This window comes from Euprymna scolopes, chromosome 2 (genome assembly GCF_053919585.1).
Source record: "Euprymna scolopes isolate OS-2025 chromosome 2, ASM5391958v1, whole genome shotgun sequence".
Lineage (NCBI taxonomy): Eukaryota > Metazoa > Mollusca > Cephalopoda > Sepiida > Sepiolidae > Euprymna > Euprymna scolopes.
Genome location: NC_136483.1, coordinates 78,224,052 through 78,245,764, shown reverse-complemented (window position 1 = coordinate 78,245,764; position 21,713 = coordinate 78,224,052). Strand labels below are relative to the sequence as shown.

Below are 21,713 nucleotides of genomic sequence, written 5' to 3'. Positions count from 1 at the left end.
GATTTTAATAACTAGTTGGTAGAAATAAAATAGCAAAAAAAGGAAATATTGAAAATGCTCATTTTTTTTAATTAACTTTCCATTTTAATGATAGGAAAATAAACAAAAATTAACTCGAAAAATACAAGCGAAATTGATTTTTTTTTTAATAAAGGAATCAACACTTATTAAGGCCCAGAGAACACTCGAGGATAAGGGTTATAGAGTGTACAGTGGTCAAAAGGGCAATATAGTAATCATTAGAAATGTAAATTTGATAAATTGGATTACTTAAGGAGAACGATTCATCAAGAACTTGTTTACATTGGACTTGAAGACAGCCATTTTGTAGTCAGCTGAAAAGCAGGTAAACAGAAGAGGGTTCCACAAGTTCTAAGAAAAAAGCTTTGTTCATGGAATCTATGTTTAGGTTTAGGCACAGATAAAAAGTGGGGGAAATTATTGATAGTGTTTACAGCCAAACGAGTGTTTCTCGGGAATGTTTGGCGAGAGGGGGCCATAGATTGGAGCTCAGAGGAGCACTTGCCATGAAAATAACGATAAAATAGAGACAGGCTCGCAACTTCTCTTCTGTGAGAAAGAGGTTGCAGGGAATAGAATAGGGCATTACTAAATTATTATAAAATAAAATTCTTCAAAAAAAAAATTAGATTCCAAAATTTGAAAATCCAATAAATTCCAAAATAAAAAATTTAAAAACACTGTAACTTATTAGGCAACCTAATACTTTGAATATATTTTTTAATGCATGCGTCATTAAAGAGCTCCCAGAAAGAGTTTAAAAGCCTACTAGACAAGACCCTCAATTGTTTTTGGTTTCTGCATACAAGGGTTTATCAAGACACCCCTACATGGAGATACTTCCACTAAGAAGTAAGCCCTGACCAAAGATTATGTTTTTTTTTGTTTTGTTTTTTAATTTTTATTCTCATCCTCAATCTTATTTTAATTCTATTGCTGTTATTTATATTTATTTTACTTTTATATTTTATCTTTGTACTGACGCTTATTTAAGTAAAAAATATATATTTATTTATTATGAGCTATCTCTGGACACCACTGACTGGAGAAGTTTGTCTGCATTCGTGCAGGCCTGATCTTATCTCCACTATACTTCATTTCTTCCTTCCCATAACGAGAGGGAAAAATTATGCCGGTAGGTAGAAAAGTAACTTTTATTGCCTTTAGTAACAGTTTTTGTTGAATGTTTGTTTTTTCCATCCTTTTTTTCCGTTGTTAACTATAATGCACCTTTGTTCATGTTTCATTTATTTGTTTTTAATTTGCTCTGAAGTGTTTGTTTCATATATTATTTATTAATCAAAACGTCACCGTGTTATCAGACAAAACTAAGTAGTTTATTTATTAAAAAAAAAAAAAAAAAAGCTGGGGCGGAGAAAGTCCTAAATTATTCATTTACGTTTTCTTTTTACTTTTTGCTTGTCTTGATAACATCACTTCCGGCTCGATGTTATCGCATGACATTGTTTTTTTTTTGTTTTTTGTTTTTTTTTTTGGGGGGGGTTATTTTGTTGTTGTTTTATGTATTTATTTATAATAAAAAAAAAATTAAAAAAAACGAAAAATAGAAACCATCACTTTTATTTAGTTATTATTATTTAAATCATTTTTTAGCTGGACTTAATTCTTGTAGTGGCGCAATTTACTCTTCAGTGCCCCAGAATGAATATGCTTAGTTTCTGCGCACACGACTTCACGCATGCATCTACTCGAGTCAATAAAAACGAATAACAGAGGATATATCTGAATTTATCATAATCGCTTTTTAATTTTATCCATCTCTTCCACACATAAGGCCAGATTTTTCCTTCAATTGAGTTGAGACAAAAAAAAAAAAAATTTTTAATCCCAAACTGTATCAACATTCATATTACACTCCATCTCCGTCGGTACTTTACTTGCCGAATATACTTCTCAATTCAAGGAAATACTATCATATACATACATACACACATTAAAAAAAAAATTTAAAAAAAAGGTCACACACACACACACACACACACACACACACACACACACACACACACTGCTTAACCCTTTCACACTTGATTCTCCCTGATTGTAAACAAATGGATAAATATAGTCAGTTTAACGTTCATTACATTTCGCACTGCACTTTTCTCCAATGAAAACAAATGAACATTGACTCTTATCAATAGGTCTGTGATAACAGAATATTCTTTTCATTGTTTTGACTCTTGGGTATATATCCGTTAATATCTTATATGTTTTTATATAGATTAATGTAGTTCTCCGTTGATTATCTGAGTCTAACTGTGTCGGATATATACTTGAGAGTCCAAAGAATGTAAAGAATATGCTGTTGTCACAGCCGTATTTATCGATAACTTTCAATAAAATGTAATTTTTGTAACTGAGTGGGAAAGTTTTAATTATGATTTTTTCACACCTGTAGATAACTCATAGCCCTTAGATATTTTGACCCAGGTTAATATCTCATCTAATGAGCACTCCTTGTTTTGCAAGGGCTCCCAAAATATCAAGAAACATTCTATGTTTTCCTTCATAAATGTTCAGTTTTAAACGCATAAAATATTCGTTTTAGGACAATTATGCTTTTATGTTTATCATTTTCTTTATGTAGCATTTCTCTTGTTCTATCACGTTTATGTATACTCTAAATATCAGAACAATAGTTGGAGTGAGACAAGGTTGTTTGCTTTCTCCCACATTATCTAACATCTTCCTGGAAAAGTTCATGGATGATGCCCTCGAAGACCATATTGGAACAGTCGGAGGTCAAACCATCATACGTCTAGTATTTGCTGATGGCATCGATGGCCTGACAGGATGTGAAACAGAACTAGCCAACCTAATTGAACATCTGGACAAAACCTCTACAATCTATGACATGCAGATCAGTACCAAAAGAACAAAGCTGATGACAAATGTCAATAATGGCATCACTACAAACATCAAGGTGAACGGTTAGAAACTTGCAGCTCTAAACAGTTTTAAATGTCTTGGGGTAATTGTCTCAGATGAAAGGTCCAAACCTGAGATATTATCCAGAATTGGCCAAACCACTATAGCCTTCATATGACTCAACCTAACATGGAAAGATAGAAAGTAAACACTTCATCAAATCTCCTCACTAACGTAATGTACTTGCAATAACCCTTATCCCTGAGTGGCTTCCGGGCCTTGATAAGTGGTGATCACTGTGTAAAAAAAAAAAAAAAAAAAAAAAATATATCAATCAAATCAGAGATCATGTTCATGCATTCATTAGTAACATTAATACTCCTGCATGCTTGTGAATTGTGAACCCTAACAGCAGAGAGTGAAAAAGATGAGATGCTACTACAGAATACTTGGTATTTCCTATAAAGATCATATTACAAATGGAAAAGTAACCAACCGCATAAAGCAAGCTTATGAACACTATGGAAATCTCTTATCCACTATAAGACTATGTAACAAGATCAACAGGACTTGCTAAAGCGATAATACGGGGTGGGGGGGGGCAGTAAAAAGAGGAAGAAGGTGTGGAGGACAGAGGAAAAGATCAAGGAATGAATGGGCCTGAGGTTTAGCAGCACCATCACAATAGCACAGGATAGGTCAGAGTAGAGAGTGAGCTGGTAAGAGTTTCTATCTATCTACTCCCGCAGTCTGGTGGACCAGACTGTGGGGTAAATAGATAGATAGATTATTTAAAACTGTTTTCTAAAAAAAATGTTTCCCCAAAGCCTCTCAAAAGATCCCCCCCGCAAAAAAAAAAACTATTATAACACTTGATTTTCCAAAATATTATCAAAGATTCCTTTATTCTTTTCTCTTTTTAGTGTTAGATGCATTTGGTAAACTATCCAGTGGTCTGATCGAAGGTAATGTTCATTTCTCGGGATCCGAAGATGAATGCTTGGATGCAGACGTATCCATCGACATTCCGGGTTCCAAACAGATGAAATCATACAAACCTTTTAATCCAAAATATTGTCAAGTTGGTTTCCCAATACAGCTTTTTGAACAAATGGCTTCAATGGTATGTTTCTTAAAAGTTTTTTTTTCTTTTGAAAGCATTTCTCAGAGGGTTCGATTTCTGATTTCGTTTCTTGATGATATAAAACTTCTTATGACGTTTCTATATTTTTGAGATGAGAATTGATTATTATTTGGATTCATCAAACTACTGTTCTCATGTTGAGTGTCATTTTCACGACGTTTTGGTCGATGTAACCTCCGACCCTCTTCAGGTGTATCGTCAAACTCTGGAATGTTTCTATCGAATTTAATACAATATGGGAACTGTTAATGATAGATAATATATACAGTAGTAAGTAAAACAATATATATATATCAGTGGCGACTCTAGCCTATTATTGCTTGTCGTGCCGCCCCCCCCTGCCCTTTGTCAACTTTAGTTCCCAATCCGTGGTCCGTGGACCCAAATAAGTAATCATAGTTGCTATTGCGTGATTCTCCATTGCATAGCACAGATTGACTAACGTACCTTGCATGGTGTTTGTTTTTGTTTTTTTGTGAACAATCAAGATACTATATAATTTGTGGTCTTGTTGATACAGTAGATAAGATATTTTTTCCCTTTCAAAAGTATAGAAGAAAAGAGATATTCATTACTATGAGTAGAAAAATATGTTTATTAGAATAAAGAAATTGATGACAATGACAACTAACCAGGTTAGCAATAGATACAAAGAATTCGTAAATAAAGTCCGTGGTAAAATTGAATGTAGTGAAGCGACTGAAATATTTCGGCAACTGAAGTAATGTTCTCCAAAAACGGCGATTAAATTTTCCCATAAAATAAAAGGTAATATTGATGAATAAAGTTGGGTTTAAATAGCTGTGAAATGATGGATGCAGCAAGAAAAGTTACATACAGGATTTTTATGAAAAAAAATTACAAAGTATTTACGTATCACTATGGAATTCTACGAAGGTTTATTGGATTAACGGGTTTTTTAGTATTAATATAAAATTACTTAAAACCCGTATTTTTTGTAGATTTCTATGATTCAAAATTCACAAAAAAAAAATTCCTCAAAAAAACAAATTCACTCTTATTCAAAACCTGTTCTTTATTAATTAATGAAACAATAACTTCATCACTGATATTTATTTACAATCTGATATACACGCGTGGTTATGTTTACACAGAACTATTCGTGCTACTACATATTGCAACAGTAGTAGTAATCGTTCTTCATATGTTTATGCGTATGTATGTGTCTAGAGATCTCTCTCTCCCCCCCTCTCTCTCTCGGTCCCTCATCCTCTTCCTAAAACAGACATCAGCAGGCTCGATCGTACTAAATATTTTAGGCACTATAAGTGGGCTTCACTTTGCGGGTGATTACAGAAAAATCCGGATTTCTCTAACATTATGATTATTACGAGTAAAGGTTTGGCTTGGCACGAATTACGGACGTTCAACGTCATAGCCGCTGTTATGGAGTTTTCAATGAATCTGGCGGTGGCCGGACAAAGACAACCCGTTCAAAACAGCATCCTTGTATTATTCCCAGATATATTTATGAATTTTTTGCTACTTAGTTATCGAAACTTGAATAGATATGTAATTTAATTGAGATCAGACTAAGTATGTTTGCTTGAAATTAATGGATGATTTTTTAATCCATTTTGAATAACATTAACCGAATTATTGGTCGTGCCGGGCACGAGTGGCACTAGTCCCATCTCCGCCCCTGATATATATATATATATATATATATATATATATATAGTAATAATAATTAGTAATAAATAGTGATATTTACAACTAGAATAAAAGTAAGTTTTTAAGCTCCTAAAATTCATACTAGAACTGTCTGCAAGAACCATGGGGCAGTAGTTACAGTACTTGGAAAAATCAATTGCAAAAGTGATATTCTCTTAAAGGTTGAAGCTTCAATATCAGTGTTGGCGATCAAAAAATACAATTGCGAATTACTTAGAACCTCTATCCAGTCGTGGCTGATGGCACGAGAGCATGCTACCCCCATGAAGTAAATAAAGGGTTTCGCTCGAAATTCTGTCCAAATTTCCTAGTTCGATAGAAACATTCCAGAGTTTGACAAGATATACCTAAAGAAGGTTAGAGGTTATAACATTTTATTTGTTTTTATATTTAAAACCTTTCATATTCGTAGTTAATGTTTCCTTCCATAATTAATGACATCATCATTGCCATTCTTATATAGTTTCTAACATTGCCATTTTGTGTGAAATAATGAAGAATGGTATTAAATATTTTATATATAGTAAAGTCAGAAAATTTCCTATTTCTTTTACTGTTATAGCTCCATAAACAAAATATCTTTGTAAAAATCTGCTTCATGTATGCTTTAGCCTGATTATTGATGCCTTTTTGTCATAAATTATAGCGTCATTTCATTGAAATTCAGCAGTTTTTTTAAATATTTTATTTGATCACCCGTTTTCTTTTCATTATGAGAGTAGGAGTGACTAACGCTACCACAGTCATAAGCCACTTCTCTCGACTTGGAACATTGTAACAGCAAGACATCATAAATCTAATTAACTCTGATTGTACTCTTAAACCTGATTTTTTCTTCGATCAGAAACCCGTGCCCATGTAACTTGTAGAACTAGAAGGCGATGGCTGAGGGTCAATAATACCAAAGCCACAAAAGCTTTGATCACTGCTTCATGTTGCTAAATATTAGTTTTTAGGTACTAATTCTGAAACTAACAGTGATCTAAATGTGAGTATACTGGTTGTGTGTCCTCAATCTAGGCATTTGGAATTTATGCTTTGTATACTCTCAACAGAAGTGAATGACAACGCACAAAACTAGTGAATAATTTTACTTTCTTTATTGAAAAGCAAATTAAAAAACAAAACAAAATGGCGGGTGTGGTATTTTAATTGCAGAGAAGTGGGTACATAAAGCGATTGAAGTTAATCATTTAAGTGTATCACACAGTTAAAATTGATGGTTGGAGAGAAAATTTTTATAGCTATTTATGCAACACAAAATGAAGATGCAAAAGAGGATTTTTATGACAGTTTATTACAGTAACTAATAAGGTTAATGAGGAAATACTTGCTGTGGGAGAATATGTGAATGGTCATTTTGGAAAGATCTCTGGTTTTGCAAATATTTATGAAAGAAATGGATTTGGTGATAGCGATACAGGAGACAATAATAAATATATTCTGCCAATTCCACCCATCGTTTCCAATATTGTCATGGTGTTATTCATTGTCTAACTGACAACTCTTATCCTCGAGTGGCCTACAAACCTTGATAAATGATAACCCATTAGTATTAAAAAAGTAAGAAAGAAAAGTAAAACTTTTGTTTTTCCTTTTTGCAGATGCCTGAAGACAGCATCGCTGGAGTTCTTTTTGGCACTTGCCTTCCTGATTCCTGTCACTCATCCGAAATCAAGTATTTCATTGAAACTGGTAAATAAATCAAATAGATCAGGCAGAATCAACAGAGAGAACTGACCAAGTGTAAATTCAGCACCCCAGTTATCAAGGTAGGTGAAAGGAACGAGTTTAGCATAGCTGATGTCACTCAAACATGCCATGATGTAAAAATGAAAATGATGACAAACAATGAAACAAGACTTTTTAGCCCGTAAAAAAGTGGCCAAAAGTTATAGCCATTGATTTAGAATGAATACCTAATGCCAAATTGATGGTTGAATATGCTTAACTTTGTGCTAATTTTTGCATTAAATACTTATCTTTTCTTTTTTTCACATAGGCATCACTACTTATCAAAGCCCAGAGGCCACTCGGGGATAAGAATTAAAGAGTGTACAGTAGTCAACTGGACAATATAATAATCGTTAGTAATGGAAATTCGGTAGATTTGTTAACTTAAGTGAAACGGCTCATCAAGAACTTGTTTACATTGGACTTGAAGACAACCATATTGTAGTCAACTGGAAGGCAGGAAAACGGAAGACAGTTCCACAGGCGTGCAGTTCTAAGAAAGAAACTTTGTTCATGGAATCTACGTTTAGGTCTAGGCACAGATAACGAGTAGGGGAAATTATTGATAGTATTTTCAACTAGACGAATGTTTTTCGTGAAAGTTTGGCGAGGGGAGACCATACATTGGAGCTCAGACGAGCACTTGCCATGAAAATAACGCTAAAGCAGAGACAGACTTGCAACATCTCTTCTGTGAAAAAGAGTTTGTAGGGAAGAGAAAAAGGCATCCCCTACTAAGCTACAAAGTTTATTTTGAACTCTGTCAAGGCAGGATAAGTCTTTTCTAGCAGCTCCTGCCCAGATGTGGCAACAGTACTCCATCCTTGGATGGCCCTGTTAATCCTAAATTGTGCATCGAACGGATACATAATACTTAATTCGTTGCACCTTATCATACTAAAGGTCTATGCAAAATTTCAGCCAGATCGACCCAGTAGTTTCTGATAAAAAAGTGGAACTTAAATATTACTCCCCATTAATTCCTAACTGTGCATTTAACGTATACCATAACACTTTGTTTGTTGCGCCATATCTTAACAACGATCTGTACAAAATTTCAAACATATCAGCCCAGTAGTTTCCCAGTAGTCGACTTTGAAGATGTGAGGTGACATGATGTGATTCTCACTTGAACCCACACCAAAGACCATAATAGTAGTCAGAAACTTTGTTTTCATCACTTTGGGCACGTTCCTGTTTTTGTGGCAATCCAGCGATGCATTTTGAGGATGCTGGCAATGGTCCTGTTGTCATAACTTGGATCGATAGAGAGCATGAATTGTACAGTGGCGCATCTCCGATCTCGTTCGTTGAACATTGTGTCACTTTCCAACATGATAGAAGGCTTCTATCACTTTTGGGATTTATACACAACTGGCCAACTAGTAGATGGTCTGCAACAAAAAACAAACAAAAAACCAGGTTTTCATCAAACGGAAATGAAATCATGTCGTCTTTTCTAGAACGACAATTTTATCGTTCGACCATGTATCATAAAATTATGTCAATAATTAAATTTTAACATCTGAGAATTCAAATCTTTGTACAAAGCAACACTTTCCTATTTTCCATTCTGTCTGCAATGCATTCACATTGGGTAGGGTAAGATTTATTGTGTAGCTTGAATCAGAAAGAGGGCTGGTTTGAGTAAACAATGAAATTATGCTTTTTTTTGTTAGGCTGTGATTGTAGGGGGAGCAATAGTATTTAATGGGTTTTCAGCTTGGCATAAATCATATTTTTGGAGTGAGCCTACGGCCTTTGTTGGATGTAGTCAGTTAACGTCCTTCCTACTTTTCTGCAGAGTGGTACCGGAAGTCGTGACAAGGCAAATCAATTCCTTCGCTTTTATTATGTATTGGTTACGTTTTTTTTATGATGTTTGAAATTTTGTTATTCTGATTTCAATAATTTCATTTGTTATTTTGATTTTAATAATTTTATTTTTATAAACATATATTTATTTTATATAAATTTAAAAAAAAAAGCTATTTTAAAAATTAAAAAAAATCAACTTCTGTTTTTATAATTTCATAAACATATATTTCTTATAAAATTTCAAATAAAATAAAAACTTTTATTTTTTAATGTTGTTATTAAAAGTGAAAATAAAGACTAAATGTGTAATTTTTATTTGAATATTTTTGTTAATTTTTATTGTATATCTTTCAATAATGTCCTTTTCTTATATTTTATTTCAATAAATCGCTTCTTCGCTTCGCTTCACAATAGAAATATTGAACAATAAAAATGAAGAAACTGATCACTTCCGGTAACGCTCCACAGAAAATTAGGAAGTACATTAGCTGACTTTCACCGTGTATTGGACAGAGGAACTTTGCTTTATAATTATTGTGTGACTGCTTATATAAAAATAAACTTGTTTTCGTAGACTTGCAAAGAGTGTCCGTTTCAACGAGCAGGAATCCCTCTTATTAGTTGAAAAATCTACAAATCACGCTTTTATGTGGAATAATGTTTTTTTTTTATTTCAGACATGCCTGTTGCATTTATGTGAGGCATCGGAGAATGCAATATATTTTAGTGCATCCTATTTCTACTTATATATATATATATATATATATATGTGTGTGTGTGTGTGTGTGTGTATATATATGTATGTATATATATATATATGTATGCATATATATACACATGCATTTATATATACATGCATACATATATATAAATATACACATACATATATATATACATACATATATATACATACATGCATATACATGTACACACACACATATGTATATATATATGTATGCATATATATACACATTCATTTATATATATATGCATACATATATATAAATATACACATACATATATATACATACATATATATACATACATGCATATACATGTACACACACACATATATATATATACATACATGCATATACATGTACACACATATATATATATACATACATGCATATACATGTACACACATATATATACATACATGCATATACATGTACACACACACATATATATATACATATATGCATATACATGTACACACACACACATATATATATATACATACATATACATGTACACTCATATATATATACATACATATATACACACATCTATATATACATACATATACATACATACGTATATATACACATATATATATACATACATATATGTACATACACACAGACATATATACACACATATATATACACACATATATATATAGAAGCTAGAAATAACGTTAAGAAAGAAATAGCGACAGCTAAGAGAGAATTTACGGAAACCACTAAAAAACGCATCAAGCACAAAAACTAGGAACTCGAGACTTCGGGAAAATCTACAACAGTGTAGTAAATAATGGGCAATCAACAATTCCCCCACTAACTAACAATCACGACGTTGTCTCCTCAGCAACCGACAAGGCTAACATGCTTGCCAGTCGGTTTGCCTCAAACTCCACACTGGACCCTTCCAACCACCCCCTACCTGACTTTCCTATGCGGACAGACGCCACGCTAGACGATCTGAAAAGCACCCCTGCTCAGGTGCATGCCATCATAAAAAACCTTGACACTTCAAAAGCATGTGGACCCGATCTTATCCCAGCTGTGCTATTAAAAAAGTGCTCAGCCGAAGTAGCTCCAGTTCTCTCCAAACTCTACAACAAGTGCCTTAATGAAGCTTGCTTTCCGGGCTGTTGGAAAACTGCTTCTGTTGTACCAGTATTCAAGAATTCTGGCGAAAGGACTGACCCATCAAATTATCGCCCCATTAGCCTCCTCCCACTTTTTGCCAAAATATTTGAGACCTTAATTAACCATGCTCTAGTCCATCACCTTACAGATGCTAAACTTCTGACTGACCAACAATATGGATTTAGACAAGCCCGTTCTACAGCAGACATCCTAACTGTAATCTCTGAACGTATATACCAATCACTGGACAAAGCGGGAGAGGGCAGAGCGGTAGCTCTAGATATATCTAAGACTTTTGACAGGGTATGGCATGAGGGTCTCCTTAGGAAAATTAGATCATACGGTATCACTGGTAGAATACTTAGCATAATTAAATCCTTCCTAGATAAGAGAAAAATCCAGGTTGTCCTCGATGGTCGTACATCTAAACAATATGATATAAATGCGGGAGTACCCCAGGGTTTTATCTTTGAACCTCTATTGTTCCTGATATTCATAAATGACCTCCCTGACAAAATTGCCTCTGAGATGGGTATATATGCTGATGACACTACACTCTATGGCAGGCACAACAGGAAGACAAATGAACAAATTTCTAAAGAAATGGCAGAAACACTAGAGGAAGACCTCCAATCCGTAGTGGAATGGGGACAAAAATGGTTGGTCACGTTCAATGCTGCCAAGACTAAACTAGTTTCATTCAATAATTATAAGAAACCCTCTTTACCACCTATAGCAATGGCCAGCGACTCTTTATCTGAGAGTACATCTTTCAAACTCCTTGGCCTAACGTTCACAGGAAACATGAGTTGGAACAATTACATTGAAAGTATTGCCAGGGCCGCTGCAAGAAAGGTGGGCTCTCTCTACCGTGCTAGACAACTACTAACACCCGAAAGTATCCTGTACCTCTATCAGGCCACCATTCGCCCATGTATGGAGTATTACTGTCACATTTGGGCTGGTGCATCTGCTACTAGTCTCTCGCTCCTTGACAAGGTTCAAAAGAGAGTCGCCAACCTGATAGGCCCTGAACTGGCATCTAAGCTTCAGCCTCTGTCCCATCGACGAAATGTTGCATCTCTCTGCCTTTTCTACAAGTATTTTAGTGGTGAATGCTCTGACGAACTGCAATCACTTGTGCCCCCACAACGTGAGCACCCTCGACAAACCCGACAAGCTGCTAAATCTCACCCCCACACTGTAGAGATCCCTAGATGTAAAAAATCTTTCTACTCTAATAGTTTCTTCCTCAGAACCGCTAGACTTTGGAATTCCATTCCAGGTCCCTGCTTCCCCAACTGTACTGATGTGCAGAAGTTCAAGTGTAACGTGAACCGACATCTTGCTGCCCAAATCCCTGCATAGTACTCCAGTAGTTGTTGCCCCTGATAGTAGCCCCCTACACCAAAGTGTCAGTTTGCCTTGTTTGGGGTGAAAATGTAATAATAAAAAAAAGTGTATACATACACACACACACACATATATATGCACACACATATATATACATACATATATATATGTACATACACACACACACACATATATACACACATATATATATACATACATATATATACATATACATACATTAATATATACACATACATATACATACATATATATATACACATACATATATATACACATCATATACGTAAATATACATACATATATATACATATATATACATACATATATATATACATGTATATATACATACATATACACATGCACATATATATTACATATATATATATACATACATATACACATACATACGTACACACACACACATACATATATATATATATATATATATATATTAATCACTTTATACCGATAGTAGAACAAATATAACATTATTATTATTATTATCTTTTTTTACATATTTTTTAATGCTACCAGTAAACTAAGAGAAATCTATTCTTTACAGAAGATTATTGCTTTACATTTAATGAAAACTGTTATGTCTTCTATCACAGCTCTCAACTAATAAGTAGAGATCATATATATATATATATATATATATATATATATATATATATATATATAGGATATGCATCAGTTTGAAAATATATGCCTAGATTTTCTTTATGTTGGAAAAAGCGTGGCACGTTTGAGTGATGTTAGATATAGTGCCATGCTAAACTCGTTCCTTTCATAAACCAGCAGAAATGGTGTGCTAAAATTATGCTTGATTCATATTTTCTAAAGATAATTAAGAAAAAAAAAGCTTAAAACAAAATAAAGAATCGTGAACATGTATTATCGGTCGAGCTGCATTGCAATCCAATTATTATAAATCTTTTTAATTATTCATAAATTTTTCAAATGCTTATTTCAGGGCTTCACCTCGTCCCATTCAATCTGACCGAGAATATCACAACGATTGTTCGTTGTCCTGAAGATTTAAAATTTGATACGAAAGCCATTGCTTCTTTGTAAGTTATTTTTCAAATAAACTAAATGTTTTAGAGCTGCAAGTACTCATTCATCTGTTCTGTTCTCGGTGAGGGAGAAATCCTCCAAGACTTGAGGCTTTTTGTATTTGTGCCTTAATCTAAAATTCCCTGGATGCTAGATTTTCCTCACATTAAACACCGACTTTGTTTCTAACTCTTCCCTCATAGGAGACAAATAGCGTAAATTACAGACTATTACAGACTTTGTGATGCTGTGCAGTGTTAGACTTTATTCTAAATGTAGGTCCATATATTCTTAGAACATCATTTTTTTAAATATATTTTAAAATTATGATTACCTTTTATTATTAATAGTTACAAATTGCTCAGTAGACGGAATCCCGATAGAATAGCATGCAGTACAAAGTAACTAATAGTGGAACCTTAATAGCATAAAGCACAGAGACACTAATAGTAGAACCTGGATGGGAGAACCTAGATAGCATAGACACAGAGCAAATAATGACAGAAGCTAGATAGCAGAAAGCGTGGCGTAACTAATGACGGAATAGCACAAAGCAATGAATGTAGATAGTATGGAGCAATTAATGATGGAACCTAGATAGCATAGAGCATAGTAATTGTCTGTATTTTTGATATGAGGTGTTTTCATTTATTGAAATTGTCAGACTGACTTCCTCATCTTGGTTGTTATAGTCACAACGTTTCAGCCGTTTTGCCCTCCGGCCTTCATCATTTGTTTTGTATCGGACTGGGGAACCGTTTGTTAGGAGTCTCGAACCCAACCCTTTATTATTATTACGGGGGTACCGTGTCCGGACTCTGGTACATAGTTACTTTTCACTGCCTTCGTTCAGGATTGAACTCAACACCTTTGGGTAACTGTAAAACTTTGATACAACGTCTAGGACCACTCGGCCATATGTCACTAGGACAATTCTTAGTTGGTTTTTGTTAAGGTTAAACCTATGTTGTTATTCAAGGTTTTCTCTCTCTATTAGAGGTGTCCAAATTGCATTCAGTTAGGTGCTGAGTTCAATCCTGAACGAAAGCAGAGAGTATGCTGTTCAAGCGAAGGTTGATGCCATGTTTCTAACGTTTAGTTTTATCTATTACTAATGGAGATTTGATATCTGTCTGTCTGAAACTGAGAATATGCTTCTATTAATTGTACTATTGTACCATCTTTTAATGTTTAATTCATTTTACCATATTATTTCAAACTAATGCACAATCCTTTAATCGTCAATTCGAGGGGTGGGTAAGTGTAGTATCTGTCCTGTGATTATGATACCATTTTCCTATGGATTGTTGTCTCCTTTTTTTGTGGAGAGGTGGTAGTATTGTGTTGTATTTGTTCTATTATCATGAGACCAGCCTCCCAGACATTACCTCCTCCTTTAGTAAGGGGGGAGGTCAATTCTGTTGTAATTATATCATCCTCCTTTGGAGTGAGACAAAATCATCACAATCGGCTGTTCAATAGCAAACAACACTTATATTATATATACTAGTAAAAATATATGACCATAAAGAGTGTATTATTACTAGTTTAAATAATGCTACTGAATATTTGCAAATTGTTCAGCAATTTAATGGGCGGCAAATAGACTATTAGTAAAAATAAAGAATCAGGAAAATGCAAAATTAAGTATATATATATATATATATATATATATATATATATATATATACTAGACTACCCGTGATCCGTTGGGTCAGTATGTTATATTAGCTATGGAATTAATGTATGAGCGTGATATTTGTGACGTAAAGAAAATAGTTTTTTGTGACATAACAGAAACATTTCTATGAAAGTATATTAAAATGAAAAAAGAATATAGATAGATTTCTATGCGTCATTCTGTTTATGATTGTTTATTTTTGAAGAAAAAAACTTACAGCCATTGAATTATAAGTGGTTTGCCATACTTATAGGTAAATGTGCACTGAAAAGATACCATAATACTTAAAGTTAAATTCAAATTTTGATATACTTAAATGCAAAAAAAAAAAAAAAAAAAACAATTGGGACACTACCATAATACTTAAAGTTAAATTAAAATTTTGATATTTTTAAATGCAAAAATAAACAAAAAAAAACAATTGGGATGCTGAAAACGTACACAGTAAAACAATACGTTTTATTGTCATGTTGCAATTAAAAAAACATTTTCGGGGTTATTTATTTATGTTGATAGTGTAGAAGAAAATGTATGAATGTTTTTTAAGAAAGGTGTATTAAAAAATGGAGAATAAATTAAAAAAAAAAGGAAGGCAGTGGATAAATCGCCGTTGTAAATGGCTCTTATGTTTGTTAACGAGTCAAAGTAGATATATTTGTAAGAAAATTGTATTAAAATAACTTAAACGTAATACAGAAATGAACAATGTAAAAAAAAAAGCAGAAAGTATTAACAATTGTTTATTTGAATAATTTAAACGCAAAAAAAAAATTGGGATGCTGAAAACATACACAGTAAAACGATACATTTTATTGTCGCATTGATTATTTGTAACGCAAATTAAAAAAAACATATTTTCGGGGTTATTTATTTATGTTGGTAGTGTAGAAGATAATGTATGAATGTTTTTAAGAAAAGTGTATTTAAAAATGGAGAATAAATTAAAAAAAAAAAAAAAGAAGGCGGATGGGAAATCGCCATTGTAAATTGTTCTTATCGCTGTCAACGGGTCAAAGTTGATTTATTTGTAAGAAAATTGCGACAGTATGGTTGTAATACGGAATAGTTGCAAAACATCCCCACCCTTCTCATGTTAAATAATAATTTCTAAATAATAATCTTAATATTTCAGTCCACAGGTCAAATTCTGCAAAAGTAGCGATTTGTGTTTATTTGTTTACGCTGTTATGGGTTTATGTTTATGTATGTATGCGCAACTGGAAGTCGTAAACTAGATGTGTGGTTACAACACCCATTACAAGGTCATTTGAGTTTTATAATAATATAGATATATATGTGTGTGTGATTTTCATGATGATAGTACAAGAAAAAAAGAAGTGATACAAATGAACTGAAAAAATATGATGATGGATTCTGAAAGAAAATAATAGATGGAAAAGAAAAAAACAAATCTTTAGAATACTTTTTGTATCTTTGTTTGAAAAGTGACCCTCAAAAAATGCTAAATCTATAATATAAAGGACAAATTCCTGCATGTATGTATGTATGTATGTATGTATGTATGTATGACCAAATAAAAGTAAAGAAACTACAAAACAAACACTAATAAAATTGGTATATTCTTAATTGCCATTGCCCGAGGTGAATAATATCTAAAAACATTTTTTAGTCATTCATTCTTTGAAGGTCAACTGGACCAGATTTCATCATCATTGGTTTTTTATCTACTAGAAATGCATGATTCTTGAAAGAAAATTAGAGCTGGAAAAGAAAAAAAAGTTTTTTTACTCTTTTTAACCCCAAACAACGCATATTGTGTACAACAGGAGGCTGTAGGGTGGGGGGGCAGCAGATGTCTGTTTACACTACACTTAAACTTCTGCAATTTTACAGTTAGGAAAGCAAGAAACAGGGATGGAATCCCAAAGTCTAGCAGTCCAAGGGAAGAAACTATTAGAGTAGAAACTTTTCTGGCATCTAATGAAGAGGTGGGATTTTGCTGCTTGTCGAGTTGGTCGAGGGTGCTTGTGTCGAGAGGGCACAAGTGCTATGAGTTCATCAAAGCACATTTCGTTCAAGTACTTGTAAAACAAGCACAGGGATGCAACATTGCGTTGATGAGATAGAGGTTGGAGCTTGGCCAATTGTGCAGGACCTACTAGATTTGAGACTCTTTTTTGGCCCCTGTTTAAGAATGGTTCAGCACTCTTTCTAGCATATGTAATATTAATACTTCTTGTTGTGTTTGTTCTGTAGGGTTAGTAATTGACATTCTTTCACCAGCTTATTTCAAAGTTTGCTTATTTTATCTCTTGTTCTTCATTTCAGGGTCATCATTGGAATCTTAGTTGGTCTAGTTGTTCTTGGAACTTTTGTTGACGTCTTTGTTTACCAATTACCAAAATTCCGACAACCACCAAATTCCGACATTGAATCGTCATTGTCATCATCATCGTCATCGGCATTGAAATCAATCTCAACGCAAGATCCTAATTTAAAAGTGGGAACACTCAAGAAAAAAGATGAATCCAGTAATGAAAATGAAAAAAATTATTTATCGAATTTTGAAATTTAACCAAAAAATATTTTCTTTATGTAAAATCTGCTCATTTTGACTGTAACAAATTTGGATTATTTGGATTATTTAGACTACTTTTCTCATGTCACAACGTTTTGGTCAATGTAACTTTCTTCAGGTGCATCTTGTCGAACTCGAGAATTTTTCTGTTGAACTCGGGAATCTGTATGGAATTATGAATAAAACTCTTTATTTAATCCACAGGAGTAGCATACTCTCATTCCATCAGCCATAACCGGATGGAAACCTTAAGTAATTTGCAAATGTATTCTTAGTATTCTGAGGATTGAATATTTAACCTGTAGTAGAATGCCACTTAGAACTGAATTTTACTGATTACTTTATCCGTTATGCCATGGAGGTTACATCAGCCAAAACGTTGTGAGGATAACACTCAAAACGAGAACAGTAGTCTAAATAGTATAAATTATGAGTCCTCATCTAAAACAATCAGAAACATTATAACAGCAATGCTTCATTTATTCCAGTGATTAAAAAGAAAATAATTTTTTTCAAAGCAAAAACCTCTAAATAATTTTTCTGGCATCTTACAGATCAAAGATGACCTTTTAAAACGTTTTATTGAATACTAGCAGCTGCGCCGCATCAGTACACACAATGCTGAGATAAACACAAGATCGAATGCACTGAACATCAAGTACGCTCAACATCGTCTTATCATCAACGCTTACCTTGTGAACTCAGAGTATGGGAAATTCCCATATGCACAAAACAAAAATGAAAAACCAAAATACCCTAAATAATGAATAAATGTTGGATAAAATGATGGCTAAAATTATTACGAACTTGCCAGGATTCGAACCTGGAATCTTCTAATCCGTAGTCAGACGCATTATCCATTGCGCCACAAGTCCTGTACATATGCTGAAAGATGTTACTGCGACTGTATATAGACAGTGCTAAATTCCGTTGACATGGGCAGGTAACTTTTTCGACAATTGCACGAAACGGACCAAAAACCCTTATTTTGAGCTTTTTGTGTGACTCAGCGTTGTTTGTTATGAACCATATATAAATAAGGACAATCTAGGGACTCACACCTTTCAGGGAAAAAACGAATTTTTCAATTCGGTGCATCTGTTCGAAAGTTTTATTGGTATATATACACACACACATAAACAAATAAATAAACATTTAGAATTTTATTAATAGTTGAATATAATATCAGATACTTTCTTATTAATTTTACAAATCCGAAGTTTTGTTATGTGAGGAGACAAGTAAATAAGAACAACAACTCTAACAAATCAAATTTAAAACAAATAATGTAACAGACATTCATTATAAGCTTTATGTAAATTAAATATCATCATTTCTGTTGTGAAAACTAATACAAGTGTACATATTAAAAGCATGAAAAAGTGGAATTAATATTTCAACATTGTAGGAATGAGAAGGAAACTTTAAAAGATTTGTCAGTTCATCGATGTTTCGTCTCTATTCAAGGGATTTCACATAGATGATCGAATTTCAAAGAAAATAAATTAAAACCACAAGTGAATTTGGAAATGTCTACTGAGTGTGATTTAAAACAGGTAGGACATGTTTTTTAGTGATAAATATATTCACTGTTCCTCTAAAGAACATGTCTCGTCTGTTGAAATTCAACTATCCTGATGAAGTCTCTTGAACAAGGACGTTAAAATCGATAAACTCACAGATGTTTTAGGTTTTTCTTCTTATTCTAATAATACTGACACATTTTATGCTTATACACATAATTATATGCTGAGCGCCACCCCCCACAAAAAATAATCCCACCCACAGAATTGTTAATAAAATTCACAACCCTTTCTGCGATCCAACCATCATTTTGGTGGGGAAGCACAGCACAAAGCTATGATGCACCGGAGACTGATTAGTCTATACTAAGACGAAGAAGATTGATTTCCAATATTTTAACATATTGAGCAGATTAAGCAGTGATAGGAAGCATTTCTCCTTTAAACAATGATGGAACAGCTTTATAAGAATAAGAGTTAGTTCCGGTTGTAGCTTCTTAAGCACTATGATTGGAATGTTATCAAAACTGATAGACTATATCCTGTTTCCATACTACAAAGAATAGAAGGAATGAATAGGAAAGAATAAATTCATGAATAGAGAAAGAAAGAGAGTAGCTTACATAAGCTAGTAACCTTTTTACGTTTGTTTGCATTGGATCCCACTTCCCTAAAGTCTGTAAATCTGCAATTACCAGTGTAATTGATCCTATATGAGAAATTGAATTTTTTTTTCTCTTCCAGGTTTTCTGGTAGAATTTTTCCTTTGCTTTTCTATCTACAAGAATGCCACCAAACTTTTCAACACAAACGTTCCAAAAGGAAACTTGACATCACTTCATGGAATTCGTTTTATATCAATGATGTGGGTGATTTTGGGCCACACCTATATCTTTGGAATTTCTGTTTGGAGTAAGTAATTTTATATGTTATTTGCCTTTGATACTGGTCCTCAAAGGGAATCAGGTACTAATGTGAGTGCAAGAGTTAGAAGTAAATTCAGGGAACTTCTAGCAGAGTATTGCTACTGTTGACCAAACGAAGTGCCTATTAGGGATGTATACAAATTGTGACGATATATGCAAATGAAATTCGAGCAGTGAGGGTTGAGGACATGTGTTGCATGGATAGAAATGATATGATATATGTGCAATATGAGTTTGAAAGACAGGCTTTGGGGAAGATTAAGTCTGGAGGGTATAGGAAAATATGTGCAGAATAGGAGACTTCGATAGTATAGCCACATTAAAAAAATAGATGAGGATTCTTTAGTCAGTAGCTATAGAACAGTTGAAGTCACAAGGGAAGGCTAAGCAAAACATGGGAGGATAAGGATGAACTTGAAAGAGAGAGGGATAAATAAAGACTTTTTTCAGATATAAGTTATTTTGGAAATTAATTTCTAAAAGTCATCCAACATTTTCCAAAACAGATGTTAAACTGACGATTCTTCTTCTTCTTCTTCTTCTTCTTCTTCTTATTATTATTATTATTATTATTATTATTATTATTATTATTATTCATTTATAGGTAGAGTGGTTGGCAAAATGAAAAGGCTTGTCTTCAGATTCAACTCTTATGCCCATGATATGAGAGCAGATTGATTGAATTTAATCATGTGATATGAATAAAAGGATTTGAAATGATACACAGTTCCAGTTTATAGCTTAGAAGAGAAGTGTCACTCTATTTATTTGCCTTCTCATAGAGACAGAATATAATACCCCATGAATAGAAGTCAGTGCTGACTTTGGACACCTCCAGAACCCGGATGTCCCAGGAGTCATAACTCCTGTAACACCCAATATTATCACCCTTTTATTGTTTGAGAACATTACAGAAAGATTTCTCCTTCACCGACCGAGGACAGAAAAAAATGAAGTGTAGTATCAGAACATATACTACACTTTGCTCCTAACCAAAAGAAAGGTCTGGATAGATAGTATGCTTTAATATTCCACTGAAGATAATCAGAAGTAACTCACAGATAAGGACATGGATCCATAACTAACATTATGAAAGTAGTTTTAGGTTTGAGTCTGCTTTTCTTATGAATATGGTAAGGTTAGATTTTGGTTTTTGTGAAATCAGTAGAGTTTTTAATAATGGGAGACTAAATCACTTTGACAAAAATATCTTCACAGGAAAATTGTCTTTGAGTCTAATATGTTTAAAATGAAAATAAATATATTGCTTAGTGTTGAATATGGTGTACCGGAAATGGCACTTAGTAGATATAAAGACAGACACACATTTGACTGGAAGAAATAAAATGCAGCTGAATGACATGCAAATGACTGTTTAGAAAATAAAAGATCTAGAGATTTGATACAAAAATACCTACAAAGGTTAACTGCAAAGGTCATCT

At 33.4% G+C, this 21,713-nt stretch overlaps 1 protein-coding gene and 1 non-coding gene across 2 annotated transcripts in view; one reads left to right on the top strand and one right to left on the bottom strand.

The window, feature by feature from the left end:
- LOC145292758 (nose resistant to fluoxetine protein 6-like) overlaps positions 1–21,713 on the top strand; it is a 65,267-nt gene that overhangs the window by 13,486 nt on the left and 30,068 nt on the right. The window contains exons 2-6 of the mRNA XM_080138795.1: positions 3,831–4,030; positions 7,351–7,441; positions 13,520–13,616; positions 17,573–17,775; positions 20,090–20,257. Coding sequence (XP_079994921.1) covers positions 3,831–4,030; positions 7,351–7,441; positions 13,520–13,616; positions 17,573–17,775; positions 20,090–20,257 — 759 coding nt within the window. The remainder of the gene's footprint in view (positions 1–3,830; positions 4,031–7,350; positions 7,442–13,519; positions 13,617–17,572; positions 17,776–20,089; positions 20,258–21,713) is intronic.
- On the bottom strand, positions 18,625–18,697 carry Trnar-acg (transfer RNA arginine (anticodon ACG)). Its single transcript has one exon. It is a non-coding gene; the product is annotated as a tRNA-Arg (tRNA).